The sequence below is a fragment of the Tachyglossus aculeatus genome, chromosome 22 (genome assembly GCF_015852505.1).
Source record: "Tachyglossus aculeatus isolate mTacAcu1 chromosome 22, mTacAcu1.pri, whole genome shotgun sequence".
Taxonomy (NCBI): Eukaryota; Metazoa; Chordata; class Mammalia; order Monotremata; family Tachyglossidae; genus Tachyglossus; species Tachyglossus aculeatus.
Window position 1 is genome coordinate 58,757,304 of NC_052087.1, and position 22,078 is coordinate 58,779,381.

General features: G+C 48.9%; 1 protein-coding gene across 1 annotated transcript; it reads left to right on the forward strand.

The window, feature by feature from the left end:
• The first annotated feature begins 599 nt into the window (after positions 1-599).
• On the forward strand, positions 600-19,902 carry RPS6KB2 (ribosomal protein S6 kinase B2). Its single transcript, XM_038764295.1, has 15 exons — positions 600-704; positions 1,858-1,892; positions 5,859-5,979; positions 7,820-7,888; positions 8,096-8,243; positions 14,546-14,603; positions 14,694-14,794; positions 15,800-15,890; positions 15,965-16,055; positions 16,161-16,268; positions 17,182-17,244; positions 17,343-17,420; positions 17,933-18,040; positions 19,497-19,588; positions 19,663-19,902. The coding sequence occupies exons 1-15, from the start codon at positions 627-629 to the stop codon at positions 19,811-19,813; spliced, it is 1,392 nt and encodes a 463-aa protein (XP_038620223.1). The 5' UTR covers positions 600-626; the 3' UTR covers positions 19,814-19,902.
• The last annotated feature ends 2,176 nt before the right edge of the window (positions 19,903-22,078 follow it).

A 22,078-nucleotide genomic window follows, 5' to 3' on the forward strand; every position in this document is an offset into this window, starting at 1 on the left:
ATAAATACGATTGAATGAAAAGCGAATGAATTGTACATATTTGTTCCATTGATTTTATTTTGTTAATATGTTTTGTTCTCTGTCTCCCCCTTCTAGACTGTGAACCTGCTGTCGGGTAGGGACCGTCTCCATGTTACCAACTTGGACTTCCCAAGCGCTTAGTCCAGTGCTCTGCACCCAGTAAGCGCTCAATAAATACGATTGAATGAAAAACGAATGAATTGTACATATTTATTCCATTTATTTTATTCTGTTTATATGTTTTGTCGTCCGTCTCCCCCTTCTAGACTGTGAGCCTGCTGTCGAGTAGGGACCGTCTCTCTATGTTGCCAACTTGGACTTCCCAAGCGCTTAGTCCATTGCTCTGCACACAGTAAGCGTTCAATAAATATGATTGATTGGACTTCCCAAGCTCAGCACACAGTAAGCGCTCAATAAATACGATTGAATGAATGAGTGAATATGAATGAATGTTTGTTCTCGTCCCCCCCCCCCACACCAGGTTGGCTCCCCTCAGGCCGAACAACGTTTCCCAGAGTCCTCTGGGGCCGCGGGGGGTTCTGGGTAGGCGAAGGTGGCCCCCGGGGCCGGGCCTGGCTGTGACGTCACGGGCCCAAGGGCCCGCCATGGCCGCCGTCTTCGACATCGACCTGGAGACTGAGGAGGCCAGCGACGGGGACGGGGACCCCGAGCTCAGCCCCGCGGTGAGACCCCAAAAAACAGGGACACCCCCAAAACCAGGCCTTCCCACACTCAGCCCCTTCCTTCCTCTCCCCCTCGTCCCCCTCTCCACCCCCCCATCTTACCTCCTTCCCTTCCCCACAGCACCTGCATATATGTTTGTACATATCATCATCAATCGTATTTATTGAGCGCTTACTGTGTGCAGAGCACTGGACTAAGCGCTTGGGAAGTCCAAGTTGGCAACATCTAGAGACAGTCCCTACCCGACAGCGGGCTCCCAGTCTAAAAGGGGGAGACAGAGAACAAAACCAAACATACCAACAAAATAAAATAAATAGAATAGATAGGTACAAGTAAAATAAATAAATAGATTAACAAATATGTACAAACATATATACATATATACAGGTGCAGTGGGGAAGGGAAGGAGGTAAGATGGGGGGATGGAGAGGGGGACGAGGGGGAGAGGAAGGACTTGTACATATCTATTCTATTTATTTCATTTTGTTAGTATGTTTGGTTTTGTTCTCTGTCTCCCCCTTTTAGACTGTGAGCCATTTATTTCATTTTGTTAGTATGTTTGGTTTTGTTCTCTGTCTCCCCCTTTTAGACTGTGAGCCCGCTGTTGGGTTAGGGACTGTCTCTATATGTTGCCGACTTGGACTTCCCAAGCGCTTAGTACAGTGCTCTGCACACAGTAAGCGCTCAATAAATACGATTGATTGATTGATTACTCTATTTAATTTACTTGTACCCATCTATTCTATTTATTTCATTTTGTTAGTATGTTTGGTTTTGTTCTGCGTCTCCCCCTTTTAGACTGTGAGCCCACTGTTGGGTAGGAACTGTCTCTATATGTTGCCAACTTGTACTTCCCAAGCGCTTAGTACAGTGCTCTGCACACAGTAAGCGCTCAATAAATATGACTGATTGATTGATTACTCTAATTTACTTGTACATATCTATTCTATTTATTTCATTTTGTTAGTATGTTTGGTTTAGTTCTCTGTCTCCCCCTTTCAGACTGAGAGCCCGCTGTTGGGTAGGGACTGTCTCTCTATGTTGCCAACTTTCCCAAGCGCTGAGTACAGTGCTCCGCACACAGTAAGCGCTCAATAAATACGATTGATTGATTGATTCAATCTCTCTCTCTCTCTCTCTCCCCTCCCGCAGGATGTGGACGCCGAGCTCAGGGCCGCAGGCCTCGAGTGAGTATCAGGACCGAGTGAGTCAAGGCCCTACTGAGAGCTCACCTCCTCCAGGAGGCCTTCCCACACTCAGCCCCCTCCTTCCTCTCCCCCTCATCCCCCTCTCCATCCCCCCGTCTTACCTCCTTCCCTTCCCCACAGCACCTGTATATATGAATATATGTTTGTACATATTTATTACTCTATTTATTTTACCTGTACATATCTATTCTATTTATTTTATTTTGTTAGTATGTTTGGTTTTGTTCTCTGTGCCCCCCCTTTTAGACTGTGAGCCCACTGGTGGGTAGGGACTGACTCTATATGTTGCCAACTTGGACTTCCCAAGCACTAAGTACAGTGCTCTGCACACAGTAAGCGCTCAATAAATATGATTGATTGATTGATTTCCCCCCCCCGCCTTACCTCCTTCCCTTCCCTACACCACCTGTATACATGTCTATATGTTTGTACGGATTTGTTACCCTATTTATTTTGCTTGTACATATTTATTCTACTTATTTTATTTTGTTAATGTTTTTTGTTTTGTCGTCCGTCTCCCCCTTCTAGACTGTGAGCCCACTGGTGGATAGGGACCGTCTCTAGATGTTGCCAACTTGGACTTCCCAAGCGCTTAGTCCAGTGCTCTGCGCACAGTCAGCGCTCAATAAATACGATTGAATGAATGACCGGGCCCCAGCGCCAGGAAGGGCCGCACGACTCATTCATTCAGTCCTATTTATTGAGCGCTGACTGTGTGCAGAGCACTGGCCTAAGCGCTTGGGAAGTCCAAGTTGGCAACATAGAGAGCCGTTCATTCATTCAATCGTATTTATTGAGCGCTTACCGTGTGCAGAGCACTGGACTAAGCGCTTGGGAAGTCCAAGTTGGCAACATAGAGAGCCGGTCATTCATTCATTCATCCATTCAATCGTATTTATTGAGCGCTGACTGTGTGCAGAGCACTGGACTTGTCTGCTGTGTGACCTCTATATGTTGCCGATGTGTATTGCCCAAGAGCTTAGTACAGTGCTTGTAGCCATCCCAGCGCTTAGTACAGTGCCTGACCCAGACTGAGCCCCCTCCTTCCTCTCCCCCTCCTCCCCCTCTCCATTTCCCCCGCCTTACCTCCTTCCCTTCCCCACAGCACCTGTATATACGTCTGTATGTTTGTACGGATTTATTACTCCATTTATTTTACTTGTACATATTTATTCTACTTATTTTATTTTGTTAATATGTTTTGTTTTGTTGTCTGTCTCCCCCTTCTAGACTGTGAGCCCGCTGTTGGGTAGGGACCGTCTCTCTTGGACTTCCCAAGCGCTTAGTACAGTGCTGTGCACACAGTAAGCGCTCAATAAATGCGATTGATTGATTAATATTGATGTTTGTTCAGGGCTTACTATGTGCTAGGCACTGGGGAAGATACAAACTAAGGGTGGACGCAGTCCCTGTCCCACATGGGACATATGTCCCATATGTCTATATGTTTGTATGGATTTATTACTCTACTTATTTATTTTACTTGTACATATTTATTCTACTTATTTTATTTTGTTAATATGTTTGGTTTTGTTGTCTGTCTCCGCCTTCTAGACTGTGAGCCCACTGTTGGGTGGGGACCGTCTCTATCTGTTGCCAACTTGGACTTCCCAAGCGCTTAGTACAGTGCTCTGCACACAGTAAGCGTTCAATAAATACGATTGAATGAATGAATGAATCTGGAAAATGGGGATTAAGAATGTGAGCCCCGTGGGACAACCTGACTGTGGGACAACTTCTAGACTGTGAGCCCGCTGTTGGGTAGGGACCGTCTCTAGATGTTGCCAACTTGTACTTCCCAAGCGCTTAGTACATTCATTCATTCAATCGTATTTATTGAGCACTTACTGTGTGCAGAGCACTGTACTAAGCGCTTGGGAAGTACAAGTTGGGAACATATAGAGACGGTTCCTACCCAACCGTGGGCTCACAGTCTAGAAGGCTTAGTATTCATTCATTCATTCATTCACTCGTATTTATTGAGCGCTTACTGTGTGCAGAGCACTGTACTAAGCGCTTGGGAAGTACAAGTTGACAACATATAGAGACGGTCCCTACCCAACAGCGGGCTCACAGTCTAGAAGGGACTAGTACAGTACAGTGCTCTGCACACCATAAGCACTCAATACGATTGAATGAATGAACCTGATCACTTTGTAACCTTTCCAGCACTTAGAACAGTGTTCTGCACATAGTAAGCGCTTAATAAGTGCCATTATTATTATTATTACTATTATTGTAGAAGGGGGAGGGGTCTCGTGCTTTGCACATAGTAAGCGTTTAGTAAGTGCCATTATGATTATTATTATTATTACAGAAGGGGGGAGGGGTCTCGTGCTTTGCACATAGAAAGCGCTTAATAAGTGCCATTATTATTATTATTATATAAGGGGGGGAGGGGTCCCGTGCTTTGCACATAGTAAGTGCTTAATAAGTGCCATTATTATTATAGAAGGGGGGAGGGGTCTCATGATTTGCACATAGTAAGCGCTTAATAAGTGCCATTATTATTATAGAAGGGGGGAGGGGTCTCGTGCTTTGCACATAGTAAGCGCTTAATAATTGCCATTGTTACTATTATTATAGAAGGGGGGATGGGTCTCGTGCTTTGCATATAGTAAGCGCTCAAGTGCCATTATTATTATTATTATTATAGAAGGGGGGAGGGGTCTCATGCTTTGCACATAGTAAGTGCTTAATAAGTGCCATTATTATTATTATAGAAGGGAGGGAGGGGTCTCGTGCTTTGCACATAGTAAGCGCTTAATAATTGCCCTTGTCACTATTATTATAGAAGGGGGGAGGAGTCTTGTGCTTTGCACATAGTAAGCGCTTAAGTGCCATTATTATTGTTATTATAGAAGGGGGGAGAGGCCTAGTGCTTTGCACATAGTAAGTGCTTAATAAGTGCCATTATTATTATTATAGAAGGGGGGGAGGGTCTCATGCTTTGCACATAGTAAGCGTTTAAAAAGTGCCATTATTATTATTATTGAAGGGGGGAGGGGTCTCATGCTTTGCACATAGTAAGCACTTAATAAGTGCCATTATTATTATTATTATAGAAGGGGGGTAGGGGGCCTCATGCTTTGCACATAGTAAGCACTTAATAAGTGCCATTATTATTATTATTATAGAAGGGGGGAGGGGGTCTCATGCTTTGCACATAGTAAGCACTTAATGAGTGCTATTATTATTATTAGTATAGAAGGGGGAGAGGTCTTGTGCTTTGCACATAGTAAGCACTTAATAAGTGCCATTATTATTAGTAGTATAGAAGGGGGGAGGGGTCTCGTGCTTTGCACATAGTAAGCACTTAATAAGTGCCATTATTATTATTATTATTATTATTATTATTATTATAGAAGGGGGAGGGGTCTCGGGGCTTGGGGCGGGGGGCTAGCCTCAGGCCTGAGTCCCGGGCCGGTTGTGGCGGGGGCGAGATCGGGGCGGGATTGTGGGGGAGGTGGGATTGGAGTGGGGGGCCGGAGGGAACGGGGTGGTGGAGGTGGGGTCCTGGAGTAAGCGCTTAGTCCAGTGCTCTGCACCCCGTAAGCGCTCAATAAATCCGAATGAATGAATGAATATATACATATATTCATATACACATAAAAGAGAAGCAGCGTGGCTCAGTGGAAAGAGCCCGGGCTTTGGAGTCAGAGGTCACGGGTTCAAACCCCGGCTCTGCCAATTGTCAGCTGGGTGACTTTGGGCGAGTCACTTAGCTTCTCTGGGCCTCAGTGACCTCATCTGTAAAACGGGGATGAAGACTGTGAGCCCCCCGAGGGACAACCTGATCACCTTGTAACCTTCCCAGCGCTTAGAACAGTGCTTTGCACATCGTAAGCGCTTAATAAATGCCATCATCATTATTATTATTATTTTTATTATTATTATATACAGGGGATACATATATAAGGTACATATATACTGCTGTGTCCACAGGCCGGCGGGACGCTATGAGGAAGTGGAGCTGTCCGAAAGCAGCGTGAACCCGGGCCCCGAGCGCATCGGCCCGCACTGCTTCGAGTTGCTGCGTGTTTTGGGCAAAGGGGGCTATGGAAAGGTGAATAAACCAACCTGATCGCGGGGATTAAAGGGGGATTAAAGACTGCGAGCCCCCTGGGACAACCTGACTGTAGGACAACGTCTAGGCTGTGAGCCCACTGTTGGGTAGGGACCGTCTCTAGATGTTGCCAGCTTGGACTTCCCAAGCGCTTAGAACAGTGCTCTGCACACAGTCAGCGCTCAATAAATACGATTGAATGAATGTTGCCAGCTTGGACTTCCCAAGCGTTTAGAACAGTGCTCTGCACACAGTCAGCGCTCAATAAATACGATTGAATGAAAGTTGCCAACTTGGACTTCCCAAGCGGTTAGTACATTCATTCATTCAGTCGTATTTATTGAGCGCTGACTGTGTGCAGATCACTGGACTAAGCGCTTGGGAAGTCCAAGTTGGCAACATAGAGAGATGGTCATTCATTCATTCATTCATTCAATCATATTTATTGAGCGCTGACTGTGTGCAAAGCACTGGACTAAGCGCTTGGGAAGTCCAAGTTGGCAACATAGAGAGACGGTCCCTACCCAACAGCGGGCTCACAGTCTAGAAGGCTTAGTATTCATTCATTCATTCAATCGTATTTATTGAGCGCTGACTGTGTGCAGAGCACTGTACTAAGCGCTTGGGAAGTACAAGTCGGAAACATATAGAGACGGTCCCTACCCAACAGCGGGCTCACAGTCTGGAAGGCTTAGTATTCATTCATTCATTCAATCGTATTTATTGAGCGCTTACTGTGCGCAGAGCACTGGACTAAGCGCTTGGGAAGTCCAAGTCGGCACCATAGAGAGACGGTCCCTACCCAACAGTGGGCTCACAGTTTAGAAGGCTTAGTATTCATTCATTCATTCAATTGTATTTATTGAGCGCTGACTGTGTGCAGAGCACTGGACTAAGCGCTTGGGAAGTCCAAGTCGGCACCATAGAGAGACGGTCCCTACCCAACAGTGGGCTCACAGTTTAGAAGGCTTAGTATTCATTCATTCATTCAATCGTATTTATTGAGCGCTGACTGTGTGCAGAGCACTGGACTAAGCGCTTGGGAAGTCCAAGTTGGCAGCATAGAGAGACGGTCCCTACCCAACAGTGGGCTCACAGTCTAGAAAGCTTAGCATTCATTCATTCATTCATTCAATTGTATTTATTGAGCACTGACCGTGTGCAGAGCACTGAACTAAGCGCTTGGGAAGTCCAAGTTGACAACATATAGAGACAGTCCCTATCCAACAGTGGGCTCACAGTCTAGAAGGCTTAGTATTCATTCGGTCATTCAATCGTATTAATTGAGTGCTTACTGTGTGCAGAGCACTGGACTAAGCGCTTGGGAAGTCCAAGTCGGCACCATAGAGAGACGGTCCCTACCCAACAGCGGGCTCACATCTAGAAGGGACTAGTATAGTACTCTGCACACGGTAAGCGCTCAATACGATCGAATGAATAAACCTGATCACCTTGTAACCTTCCCAGCGCTTAGAACAGTGCTTTTGCACATAGTAAGTGCTTAATAAGTGCCATTATTATGATTATAGAAGGGGGAGGGGTCTCGGGGCTTGGCGGGATGGGGGCGGGGGGCTAGAAGTGCTTTGCACATAGTAAGCGCTTAATAAGCGTCATTATTATTATATATATAATATAATCTAATATATAATATACATATATAATATATAATTACATCATTATTATACCGTTCTAAGCGCTGGGGAAGTTACCGGGTGATCAGTGCCATCCTCGTTATTAATAAATACGGTCGAATGAGCGGGTGAGGGGCCCGAAAGGAGGGGACCCCCCCGTCCCCCCGCCCCGCTCTGAGCTCTCCCCTCCTTCCTTTACCTCCCCCCAGGTGTTCCAGGTGCGAAAGGTGCAGGGAACGAACACGGGGAAGATTTTCGCCATGAAAGTCCTGAGGAAAGTGAGTGCCCACCGGCCTGGGGGGGTGAGCGTCTCTCGAGGTGGCACGCGTGTCCTTCCCAAGCGCTCAGTCCAGCGCCCTGCGCACAGCGAGCGCTCAATAAGTACGACTGAATGAATGATTGAATGAATGAATGGAAGAGTGCCCCCAGGGATGTCCCCGGACCCCCGGCGCCGCCCTGACCAGGCCTCCCGCCCGCTTCCCCAGGCCAAGATCGTGTGTAACGCGAAAGACACGGCGCACACGCGTGCCGAGCGTAGCATCCTGGAGGCGGTGAGGCACCCGTTCATCGTGGAGCTGGTCTACGCCTTCCAGACCGGCGGCAAGCTGTACCTCATCCTCGAGTGCCTCAGTGGTGCGCTCCTGCCCGCCTCGCCCGTCGCCGTGGCGACGCAGCGCGGCCCAGTGGAAGGAGCCCGGGCTTTGGGGTCCGAGGTCCCGGGTTCAAATCCCGGCTCCGCCACGCGTCAGCTGGGTGACCTGGGGCCGGCCGCTTCGCTTCCCTGGGCCTCGGTTCCCTCGTCTGGAAAATGGGCATCGAGGCGGCGAGGCCCCAAGGGGGCCGACCCGAGAACCGGAAGCAGCGGGAAGAGCCCGGGCTTGGGAGTCGGAGGTCGTGGGTTCGAATCCCGGCTCCGCCGCCTGTCAGCTGGGTGACTTTGGGCGAGTCACTGCACTTCTCGGTGCCTCAGTTGTCTCATCTGGAAAATGGGGATGAAGACTGTGAGCCCCATGTGGGACAACCTGATCACCTTGTATCCCCCCACCAAGCGCTTAGAACAGTGCTTTGCACATAGTAAGCGCTTAACAAATGCCATCATTATTATTATTATCCCAGTGCTTAGAACAGTGCTTGGCACATAGTAAGCACTTAACAAATACCGTCATTATTAATGTTATTATCCCAGTGCTTAGAACAATGCTTGGCACATAGGAAGCGCTTAACAAATACCATCGTTATTATTATTATTATTATCCCAGTGCTTGGCACATAGTAAGCGCTTAACAAATACCATCATTATCATTATTATTATTCCAGTGCTTAGAACAGTGCTTGGCACATAGGAAGCACTTAACAAATACCATCGTTATTATTATTATTATTATTATCCCAGTGCTTGGCACATAGTAAGCGCTTAACAAATACCATCATTATCATTATTATTATCCCAGTGCTTAGAACAGTGCTTGGCACATAGTAAGCGCTTAACAAATGGCATCATTATTATTATTATTATCCCAGAGCTTAAAACAGTGCTTGGCACATAGTAAGCGCTTAACAAATACTGTCTTTATTATTATTATCCCAGTGCTTAGAGCAGTGCTTGGCACATAGTAAGAGCTTAACTAATACCATTATTATTATTATTATTATTCCAGTGCTTAGAGCAGTGCTTGGCACATACTAAGCACTTAACAAATACCATCATTATTATTATTATTATCCCAGTGCTTAGAGCAGTGCTTGGCACATAGTAAGCGCTTAACAAATACTGTCATTATTATCATTATTATCCCAGTGCTTAGAGCAGTGCTTGGCACATAGTAAGCGTTTAACAAATGCCATCATTTTTATTATTATCATCCCAGTGCTTGGAACAGTGCTTGGCACATAGTAAGCGCTTAAAAAATGCCGTCATTATTATTATTATTATTATCCCAGTGCTTGGCACATAGTAAGCGCTTAACAAATACCATCATTATCATTATTATTATCCCAGTGCTTAGAACAGTGCTGGGTACATAGTAAGCACTTAACAAATACCATCATCATTATTATTATTATTATTATTATTATTATCCCAGTGCTTGGAACAGTGCTTGGCACATAGTAAGCGCTTAACAAATACCATCATCATTATTATTATTATTATTATTATTATCCCAGTGCTTGGAACAGTGCTTGGCACATAGTAAGCGCTTAACAAATGCCATCATATTATTATTATTATTGTTATCCCAGTGCCTAGAGCACTGTTTGGCACATAGTAAGCGCTTAACAAATGCCATCATTATTATTATTATTATTATTATCCCAGTGCTTAGAGCAGTGCTTCGCACATAGTAAGCACTTAACAAATGCCATCATTATTATTATTCCAGTGCTTGGCACATAGTAAGCGCTTAACAAATACCATCATTATCATTATTATTATCCCAGTGCTTAGAACAGTGCTGGGCACATAGTAAGCGCTTAACAAATACCATCATCATTATTATTATTATTATTATCCCAGTGCTTGGAACAGTGCTTGGCACATAGTAAGCGCTTAACAAATTCCGTCATTATTATTATTCCAGTGCTTGGCACATACTAAGCGCTTAACAAATACCATCATTATCATTATTATCATCCCAGGGCTTAGAACAGTGCTTGGCACATAGTAAGCGCTTAACAAACACCATCATCATTATCATTATTATCATCCCAGTGCTTGGAACAGTGCTTGGCACATAGTAAGCGCTTAACAAATACCATCATTATCATTATTATTATCCCAGAGCTTAGAACAGTGCTTGGCACATAGTAGGCGCTTAACAAATACCATCATCATTATTATTATTATCATCCCAGTGCTTGGAACAGTGCTTGGCACATAATAAGCGCTTAACAAATACCATCATTATCATTATTATTATCCCAGGGCTTAGAGCACTGCTTGGCACATAGTAAGCGCTTAACAAACACCATCATCATTATTATCATTATCATCCCAGTGCTTGGAACAGTGCTTGGCACATAGTAAGCGCTTAACAAATACCATCATTATCATTATTATTATCCCAGTGCTTAGAGCACTGCTTGGCACATAGTAAGCGCTTAACAAACACCATCATCATTATTATCATTATCATCCCAGTGCTTGGAACAGTGCTTGGCACATAGTAAGCGCTTAACAAATGCCATCATTATTATTATTATCCCAGTGCCTAGAGCAGTGTTTGGCACATAGTAAGCGCTTAACAGATGCCATCATTATTATTATTGTTATTATTATCCCAGTGCTTAGAGCAGTGCTCGGCACATAGTAAGCGCTTAACAAATGCCATTATTATTATTATTATTATTATTATTATTATTATTATTATCATCATCATCATCATCACCCTGGCCCCGCCTCCCCCGGTGAGTGTCTTGGCCTCCCCTCCAGCCCCAGCCCGGCCCTGTCTCCCTACTGCACCTGTCCCCCTCCCCCCCACTTCCCTCTCCATACTGAACCTGCCCCTGCCCTCCTGACGCTCCCATGCGTCCCCAGGCCCTGACCCTATACATCATCATCATCATCAATCGTATTTATTGAGCGCTCACTATGTGCCGAGCACTGGACCAAGCGTTTGGGAAGGACAAGCTGGCAACATAGAGACAGAGATATCTCTGTCTGTGTGTGTGTCTCTCTTCCCCCGCCCCTGGCCCATCTCTCCACCTCACCTCAAAATAAAAAATAATTTATTTTTTATAATGGCACTTATTAAGCGCTTAGTCCAGTGCTCTGCACACAGTAAGCGCTCAATAAGTACAATTGGTGATTAAGCCCCTACTACGTCCGCGGCGCTGGGGAGGTGACAAGGTGATGAGGCTGTCCCACGGCGGGCCCAGAGTCTTCATCCCCATTTTCCAGATGAGGGAACTGAGGCCCAGAGAAGTGAAGCGACTGGCCCAAAGTCACCCAGCTGACAAGTGGCGGAGCGGGATTTGAACCCGCGACCTCCGACTCCAAAGCCCGGGCTCTTTCCACTGAGCCCCGCTGCTTCTCCCCGCCTCCCAATTTTTCCTGGTTTTCCGGTCCCTCTGGACGGAGAGGAGCAGTGACGGCCGGAGGGGTGGCACCCGGCAGGACCCTGCCTTCAGTCCGTCGTATTTTTTGAGCGCTTATTGTGTGCGGAGCACTGTACTAAGCGCTTTTTTTAGACTGCGAGCCCACTGTTGGGTAGGGACCGTCTCTATATGTTGCCAACTTGGACTTCCCAAGCGCTTAGTACAGTGCTCTGCACACAGGAAGCGCTCAATAAATACGATTGATGATGATGATGATAACATTCATTCAGTCGTATTTATTGAGCGCTTATTGAGTGTAGAGCACTGTACTAGCGCTTGGGAGAGGACAACATTCACTCAGTCGTATTTAGTGAGCGCTTACTGTGTGTAGAGCACTGTACTAAGCGCTTGGGAGAGGACAGCATTCATTCAGTCGTATTTACCGAGCGCTTACTGTGTGTAGAGCACTGTACTAAGCGCTTGGGAGAGGACGACATTCATTCGATCGTATTTACTGAGCGCTTACTGGGTGTAGAGCACTGTACTAAGCGCTTGGGAGAGGACGACATTCATTCAGTCGTATTTACTGAGCGCTTACTGTGTGTAGAGCACTGTACTAAGCGCTTGGGAGAGGACGACATTCATTCAGTCGTATTTACTGAGCGCTTACTGTGTGTAGAGCACTGTACTAAGCGCTTGGGAGAGGACGACATTCATTCAGTCGTATTTACTGAGCGCTTACTGTGTGTAGAGCACTGTACTAAGCGCTTGGGAGAGGACGACATTCATTCAGTCGTATTTACTGAGCGCTTACTGTGTGTAGAGCACTGTACTAAACGCTTGGGAGAGGACGACATTCATTCAGTCGTATTTACTGAGCGCTTACTGTGTGTAGAGCACTGTACTAAGCGCTTGGGAGAGGATGACATTCATTCAGTCGTATTCATTGAGCGCTTACTGTGTGTAGAGCACTGTACTAAGCGCTTGGGAGAAGACGACATTCATTCAGTCGTATTTACTGAGCACTTACTGTGTGTAGAGCGCTGTACTAAGCGCTTGGGAGAGGACGACATTCATTCAGTCATATTTACTGAGCGCTTACTGTGTGTAGAGCACTGTACTAAGCGCTTGGGAGAGGACGACATTCATTCAGTCGTATTTACTGAGCGCTTACTGTGTGTAGAGCACTGTACTAAGCGCTTGGGAGAGGACAGCATTCATTCAATCATATTTATTGAGTGCTTACTGTGTGTAGAGCACTGTACTAAGTGCTTGGGAGAGGACAACATTCATTCAATTGTATTTACTGAGTGCTTACTGTGTGTAGAGCACTGTACTAAGCGCTTGGGAGAGGACAGCATTCATTCAGTCGTATTTATTGAGCGCTTACTGTGTGTAGAGCACTGTACTAAGTGCTTGGGAGAGGACAACATTCATTCAATCATATTTACTGAGCGCTTACTGAGTGTAGAGCACTGTACTAAGCGCTTGGGAGAGGACAACATTCATTCAATTGTATTTATTGAGCGCTTACTGTGTGTAGAGCACTGTACTAAGCGCTTGGGAGAGGACGACATTCATCGTATTTATTTATTTATTATTTATCTATTATTTATTATTATTATTTATTATTATTTATTTATTATTTATTTATCATTTATTATTTATTATTATTTATTTATTTATTATTTATTTATTATTTATAAATCGTATTTATTTACTGAGCGCTTACTGTGTGTAGAGCACTGTACTAAGCGCTTGGGAGAGGACGGCATTCATTCAGTCGTATTTACTGAGCGCTTACTGTGCGTAGAGCACTGTACTAAGCGCTTGGGACGTACAATCCGGCAAATAAAGAGGGACAATCCGTGCCCGCAGCGAGCTCACGGTCTAGAGGCCGAGGTTGCGGGTCGGGGGGAGGAATCAATCAATCAATCAATCAATCGTATTTATTGAGCGCTTACTATGTGCAGAGCACTGTACTAAGCGCTTGGGAAGTCCAAATTGGCAACACATAGAGGCAGTCCCTACCCAACAGTGGGCTCACAGTCTAAAAGGGGGAGACAGAGAACAGAACCAAACATACCAACAAAATAAAATAAATAGGATAGAAATGTACAAGTAAAATAAATAGAGTAATAAATATGTACAACCATATATACATATATACAGGTGCTGTGGGGAAGGGAAGGAGGTAAGATGGGGGGATGGAGAGGGGGACGAGGGGGAGAGGAGGGAAGGGGCTCAGTGTGGGAAGGCCTCCTGGAGGAGGTGAGCTCTCAGCAGGGCCTTGAAGGGAGGAAGAGAGCGAGCTTGGCGGAGGGGCAGAGGGATTGGGGGCATTCCAGGCCCGGGGAAGTCGGGTGGGCCACGTCCGGGTACCCGGGGGGCCGAAGCGGGGGGCCGACGGGGTGACCCCGTGCCCGGCGGGCCGGGGGTTGGGGGGGGGGGGGGGGAGCGGTCGGAGTGACCGCGTGTCCGGGTCTCTGGGCTGCAGGCTCAAGGCCCTGCTGAGAGCTCACCTCCTCCAGGAGGCCTTCCCAGACTGAGCCCCTTCCTTCCTCTCCCCCTCGCCCCCCTCTCCATCCCCCCGTCTTACCTCCTTCCCTTCCCCACAGCACCTGTATAGATGGATATATGGTTGTACATATTCATTACTCTATTTATTTATTTATTTATTTATTTTGCTTGTACATTTCTATCCTACTTATTTTATTTTGTTGGTATGTTTGGTTCTGTTCTCCGTCTCCCCCTTTTAGACTGTGAGCCCACCGTTGGGTAGGGACGGTCTCCATGTGATGCCAATTTGTACTTCCCAAGCGCTTAGTCCAGTGCTCTGCACATAGTAAGCGCTCAATAAATACGACTGATTGATTGATTGATTGATTGATTGATTGCAGGCGGGGAGTTATTCACGCACCTGGAGCGCGAGGGAATCTTCATGGAAGACACCGCCTGGTGAGTGCCGCCGGGCAGGGCGGGGGCCGGGGCCGCGCGGGGGGCCCGGCGCTCAGCCCGGACCCCCCCCCCCCCCCGTCGCCCCTGCAGCTTTTACCTGGGCGAAATCACCCTGGCCCTGGGCCACCTGCACTCCCAAGGCATCATCTACCGCGACCTCAAGCCCGAGAACATCATGCTCAACAGCCAGGGTCAGGGGCCCGCGCGGTGGGGGGCCGGAAAGGGCCCGGGGGTCCCCGGAGTCCGCGGTGGGGGGGTCACCGGGGCCCGCGAACCGGGGCGGAAAAGCTTCCAGGCCCGGGGCGGGGGGCGGTCAGGGGGTCACTCGGGCCTCCAGGAGGCCTTCCCGGACTGAGCCCCCTCCTTCCTCTCCCCCTCGTCCCCCCCGTCTTACCTCCTTCCCTTCCCCACAGCACCTGGATAGATGGTTGTACAGATTTATTTTACCTGTACATTTCTATCCTATTTGTTTTATCTTGCTGGTCCGTTTGGTCCTGTTCTCCGTCTCCCCCTTTTATCGACCAGTCAATCAATCGTATTTATCGAGCGCTTACTGTGTGCGGAGCACTGGACTGAGCGCTTGGGAAGTACAGATTGGCATCCCATAGAGGCAGTCCCTACCCAACAGGGGGCTCGCAGTCTAAAAGGGGGAGACGGAGAACAGAACCAAACATACCAACATTTATTTATTTATTTATTTATTTGTACATATCTATTCTATTTATTTTATTTTGTTAGTATGTTTGGTTTTGTTCTCTGTCTCCCCCTTTTAGACTGTGAGCCCACTGTTGGGTAGGGACTGTCTCTAGATGTTGCCAATTTGTACTTCCCAAGCGCTTAGTACAGTGCTCTGCACATAGTAAGCGCTCAATAAATACGATTGATGATGATGATGACGATAAAATAAGTAGGACAGAAATGTACAGGCAAAATAAATAAATAAATAAACAAATAGAGTAATAAATATGGACAACCATATATACATTAGACTTTTAGACCGGGAGCCCACTGTTGGGTAGGGACCGTCTCGATGTGTTGCCGATTTGGACTTCCCGAGCGCTTAGTCCAGCGCTCTGCACATAGTAAGCGCTCAATGAATGAACGAATGAATGGATGTGGGTCGCCGGGACCCGCACGGCGGGGGCCGGAGGGGTCACCGGGACCCCGGGACTGACAGACGTCCCTCTCCCAACCAGGACACGTCAAGTTGACGGACTTCGGTCTGTGTAAGGAGTCCATCCACGAGGGATGCGTCACCCACACCTTCTGTGGCACCGTGGAGTACATGTAGGGAGAGGCCGCCGGGCGGGAGGGGATGGGGCCGGGGGGCCGAGGCTCACGCCCCCCGCCCCCCCGCCCAGGGCCCCCGAGATCCTGGTTCGCAGCGGCCACAACCGGGCCGTGGACTGGTGGAGCCTGGGCGCGCTGATGTACGACATGCTCACCGGATCGGCAAGTCCCACCCGCCCGGGGGAGGGCGGGGAGGGGACGCCCGTGGGGAGGGGCGGGGGGCAGGCGGCGGGCCCGGGGCCCCCCTTCACGCTCGGCCTCCTCCAGCCGCCCTTCACCGCCGAGAACCGCAAGAAGACCGTCGACAAAATCCTCAGGGGGAAACTGACGCTGCCTCCCTACCTCACGCCGGACGCCCGCGACCTCCTCAAAAAGGTGACGGTTCCTCTGGTGGGCCGAAACTCCTCACCCTGGGCTTCAAGGCTGGCCATCCATCCCCTGGCCCCCTCCTCCCTCCCCTCCCTTCTGTCCTTCTCCAGCCCAGCCCGCACCCTCCGCTCCTCTGCCACCGCTAATCTCCTCACCGTTAGGCCTCGTTCTCGCCCGTCATCATCATCATCACCAATCGTATTTATTGAGCGCTTACTATGTGCAGAGCACTGTACTAAGCGCTTGCCCGTCCCGCCATCGACCCCCGGCCCACGTCCTCCCCCGGGCCCGGAATGCCCCCAATCCCTCTGCCCATCCGCCAAGCTGGCTCTCTTCCTCCCTTCAAGGCCCTACTGAGAGCTCACCTCCTCCAGGAGGCCTTCCCACGCTCAGCCTCTTCCTTCCTCTCCCCCTCACCATCCCCCCATCTTACCTCCTTCCCTTCCCCACAGCACCTGTATATATGTATATACGTTTGTACAGATTTATTACTCTATTTATTTTACTTGTACACATCTATTCTATTTATTTTATTAGTATGTTTGGTTTTGTTCTCCGTCTCCCCCTTTGAGACTGTGAGCCCACTGTTGGGTAGGGACTGTCTCTATGTGTTGCCAACTTGTACTTCCCAAGCGCTTAGTCCAGTGCTCTGCACAGTACAGATTTATTACTCTATTTATTTTACTTGTACACATCTATTCTATTTATTTTATTAGTATGTTTGGTTTTGTTCTCCGTCTCCCCCTTTTAGACTGTGAGCCCACTGTTGGGTAGGGACTGTCTCTATGTGTTGCCAACTTGTACTTCCCAAGCGCTTAGTACAGTGCTCTGCACATAGTAAGCGCTCAATAAATACGATTGATTGATTGATTGATTGATTGACGGTCCGCGGCACCCCCTCTTCTCTCCCCTCCCTCAGTTTCTGAAGCGAAACCCCAGTCAGCGAGTCGGAGGCGGGGCCGGGGACGCCGCCGACGTGCAGGTGGGCCGCGGGGGCGCGGGACCGGGAGGAGGCCGGGCCGCTCTCCGGGGTCTCCGCGCCTTGGGTGAGCCCCCGTCCGTCCGTCCGTCCATCCTCAGAGACAGCCCTTCTTCCGCCACATCAACTGGGACGATCTCCTGGCTCGCCGAGTGGACCCTCCATTCCGGCCCTGTCTGGTGAGGACACCCCCCCCACCCCTTTATTCCTCTCCTCCCTACCTCCTTCCCCTCCCCACAGCACCCGTTTGTACAGATTTATTAATCAATCAATCGTATTGAGCGCTTACTGTGTGCAGAGCACTGGACTAAGCGCTTGGGAAGTCCAAGTTGGCAACATAGAGAGACGGTCCCTATCCAGCAGTGGGCTCACAGTCTATTACTCTATTTGACATGTACGTATTTGCCCTTCTGTCGATTTTGTTAATGATGGGCACCTGTTATTTCTATTTATTCTGATGACCCGACCCCCGTCCACCCGTTGCGTTTTGTGTCGTGTCCCGCTTCTAGCCTGGGAGCCCGTTGTTGGGTAGGGACCGTCTCTCCCTGTCGCCGACTTGGACTTCCCAAGGGCCGAGTCCAGTGCTGTGCACACAGTGAGCGCTCGATAAAGCCAGTTGAACGGATGAATGGCGACCCCAGGCCCCCCTCTCCCCCGCCCTGACCCTCCTCTCCCCTCCCCGACCCCACAGCAGTCCGAAGAGGACGTGAGTCAGTTCGACACGCGCTTCACGCGGCAGACGCCCGTGGACAGCCCGGACGGCGCGGCCCTCAGCGAGAGCGCGGACCAGGCCTTCTTGGTGAGGGGGCCGGGCGGCGGGGGCCCCATCAATCAATCAATCAATCAATCAGTCATAGGTATTGAGCGCTTACTGTGTGCAGAGCACTGGACTAAGCGCTTGGGGAGTCCAAGTGGGCAACATCTAGAGGCGGTCCCTACCCAATAACGGGCTCACAGCCTAGAAGGGGGAGACAGACAACAGGACCAAACATATCAACAAAATAAAATCAATAGAATAGATAGGTACAAGTAAAATAGAGCAATAAATCCGTACAAACATATATACAGGTGCTGTGGGGAAGGGAAGGAGTTAAGACGGGGCGGATGGAGAGGGGGACGAGGGGGAGAGGATCATCATCATCAATCGTATTTATTGAGCGCTTACTGTGTGCAGAGCACTGGACTAAGCGCTTGGGAAGTACAAGTTGGCAACATATAGAGACAGTCCCTACCCCACAGTGGGCTCACAGTCTAAAAGGGGGAGACAGAGAACAAAACCAAACATACTCACAAAATGAAATAAATAGAATAGATAGGTACAAGTAAAATAAATAAATAAATAAGTAGAGTAATAAATATGTACAAACATATATACATATATCCATCATCATCATCAATCGTATTTATTTAGCGCTTACTGTGTGCAGAGCACTGGACTAAGCGCTTGGGAAGTCCAAGTTGGCAACATCTAGAGACAGTCCCTACCCAACAGTGGGCTCACAGTCTAAAAGGGGGAGACAGAGAACAAAACCAAATGTACTCACAAAATAAAATAAATAGAATAGATAGGTACAAGTAAAATAAATAAATAAAGAAGTAGAGTAATAAATATGTACAAACATATATACATATATACATCATCATCATCAATCGTATTTATTGAGCGCTTACTGTGTGCAGAGCACTGGACTAAGCGCTTGGGAAGTCCAAGTTGGCAACATCTAGAGACAGTCCCTACCCCACAGTGGGCTCCCAGTCTAAAAGGGGGAGACGGAGAACAAAACCAAACATACTCACAAAATAAAATAAATAGAATAGATCTGTACAAGCAAAATAAATAAATAAATAAATAAGTAGAGTAATAAATATGTACAAACATATATACATATATACATCATCATCATCAATCGTATTTATTGAGCGCTTACTGTGTGCAGAGCACTGGACTAAGCGCTTGGGAAGTCCAAGTTGGCAACATCTAGAGACAGTCCCTACCCCACAGTCTAAAAGGGGGAGACAGAGAACAAAACCAAACATACTAACAAAATAAAATAAATAGAATAGATAGGTACAAGTAAAATAGAGTGATAAATATGTACATATATACAGGTGCTGTGGGGCAGGGAAGGAGGTAAGATGGGGGGATGGAGAGGGGGACGAGGGGGAGAGGATGGAGGGGGCTGAGTGTGGGAAGGCCTCCTGGAGGAGGTGAGCTCTCAGTAGGAAACTGAGGCCTCTCGTTGCCCTCCTGCCAGGGCTTCACGTACGTGGCCCCGTCGGTCCTAGAGAGCATCAAGGAGGGCTTCTCTTACCAACGCAAACAGCGGTCGCCCCGCACCCCCGTCAGGTAGGGGGACGGCACCGAGGGAGGGGGCGGGCCGGACGGGCGCGGAGCCCTGACCGCTGTCTCCTTCTCCCCAGCCCCCTCAAGTTCTCCCCCTTCGAGGGGCTCAGACCCGCCGGCGCCGAGCTCCCGGACCCGCCGCCGGCCGCGGGCACGGCCCCCCTCCCCATCCGGCCCCCGGCGGGCGCCAAGAAGGCCAAGAAGGGGCGAGGGCGCTGCGGCCGCTGAGGAGCCCGGCCCCGGGCCCACCCCCTGCCCGGAGGACGGTGGGGTCCGGGGGGTCCTGGGGGGGTCCTGGCGCTGCTCCCGCTGCCACTCCGGGAATTAAATATCACATCCCCGGCCGTCCCAGCCTTCCTTTCCGGGCGCCGGGGGCCAAAGGGGCAGGCAGACGCCTCCGCCTCCCTTCCTTTCTCCTTTAACAGTAATAATAATCACGCCGGTATCTGTTAAGCCAATTGTCGGCCAGGCGACATTGGGCGAGTCACGTCCCTGGGCCTCAGTTACCCCGTCTGTCAAACGGGGATTGAGCGTGAGTCCCGTGGGGGACAACCTGGTCACCTGGTAACCTCCCCAGCGCTTAAAACAGTGATTTGCACATGGTAAGTGCCTAATAAATGCCGTCATCGTTATTATTATTAAGCTCTTACTGCGTGCCAGGCCCCACAGTGAACGCCAGGATGGATACGGTCCCCGTCCCCCGTGGAGTCCCATTTTGCAGATGAGAGAAGCAGCGTGGGGCAGTGAAAAGAGCTCGGGCTTTGGAGTCAGAGGTCATGGGTTCAAATCCCGGCTCCGCCGATTGTCGGCTGGGTGACTCTGGGCGAGTCACTTCTCTGTACCTCAGTTACCCCGTCTGTCAAATGGGGATTAAGAGTGTGAGTCCCATGTGGGACAACCTGATCACCTGGTAACCTCCCCAGCGCTTAATACAGTGTTTTGCACATAGTAAGCGCTTAATAAATGCCATCATCATTATTATTATCATTATTAAGCTCTTACTGCGTGCCAGGCACTGCACTGAGCACCGGGATGGACACAGTCCCCGTCCCCCGTGGAGTCCCATTTTGCAGACGAGAGAAGCAGCGTGGGGCAGTGGAAAGAGCTCGGGCTTTGGAGGCAGAGGTCATGGGTTCAAATCCTGGCTCTGCCAGTTGTCACCTGGGTGATTTTGGGCAAGTCACTTCACTTCTCTGGGCCTCAGTTACCGCAGCTGTAAAATGGGGATTAAGACTGTGAGCCCCCCCATGGGACAACCTGATCGCCTTGTAACCTCCCCAGCACTTAGTACAGTGTTTTGCACATAGTAAGCGCTTAATAAATGCCATCATCATTATTATTATTATCATTATTAAGCTCTTACTGTGTGCCGGGCACTTCACTGAGCGCCGGGATGGACACGGTCCCCGTCCCCCATAGAGCCCCATTTTGCAGATGAGAGAAGCAGCGTGGTGCGGTGGAAAGAGCTCGGGCTTTGGAGGCAGAGGTCATGGGTTCAAATGCCGGCTCCGCCAATTGTCAGCTGGGTGACTTTGGGCAAGTCACTTTACTTCTCTGGGCCTCAGTTGCCGTAGCTGTAAAATGGGGATTAAGACTGTGAGCCCCCCCATGGGACAACCTGGTCACTTTGTAACCTCCCCAGCGCTTAGTACAGTGTTTTGCACATAGTAAGCGCTTAATAAATGCCATCATCATTATTATTATTATCATTATTAAGCTCTTACTGCGTGCCAGGCACTGCACTGAGCACCGGGATGGACACAGTCCCCGTCCCCCGTGGAGTCCCATTTTGCAGATGAGAGAAGCAGCGTGGCGCAGTGGAAAGAGCTCGGGCTTTGGAGTCAGAGGTCATGGGTTCAAATCCCGGCTCCACCGATTGTCGGCTGTGTGACTTTGGGCGAGTCACTTCTCTGTACCTCAGTTACCCCGTCTGTCAAATGGGGATTAAGAGTGTGAGTCCCATTGGGGACAACCTGATCACCTGGTAACCTCCCCAGCACTTAATACAGTGTTTTGCACATAGTAAGTGCTTAATAAATGCCATCATCATCATTATTATTATCATTATTAAGCTCTTACTGCGTGCCAGGCACTGCACTGAGCGCCGGGATGGATACGGGCGAATCGGGACGGACACAGTCCCCGTCCCCCGTGGAGCCCCATTTTGCAGACGAGAGAAGCAGCGTGGCGCAGTGGAAAGAGCTCGGGCTTTGGAGTCAGAGGTCATGGGTTCAAATCCTGGCTCCGCCAATTGTCAGCTGGGTGACTTTGGGCAAGTCACTTTACTTCTCTGGGCCTCAGTTACCACAGCTGTAAAATGGGGATTAAGACTGTGAGCCCCCCCCATGGGACAACCTGATCACTTTGTAACCTCCCCAGTGCTTAGTACAGTGTTTTGCACATAATAAGCACTTAATAAATGCCATCATCATTATTATTATCATTATTAAGCTCTTACTGTGTGCCAGGCACTGCACTGAGCGCCAGGATGGA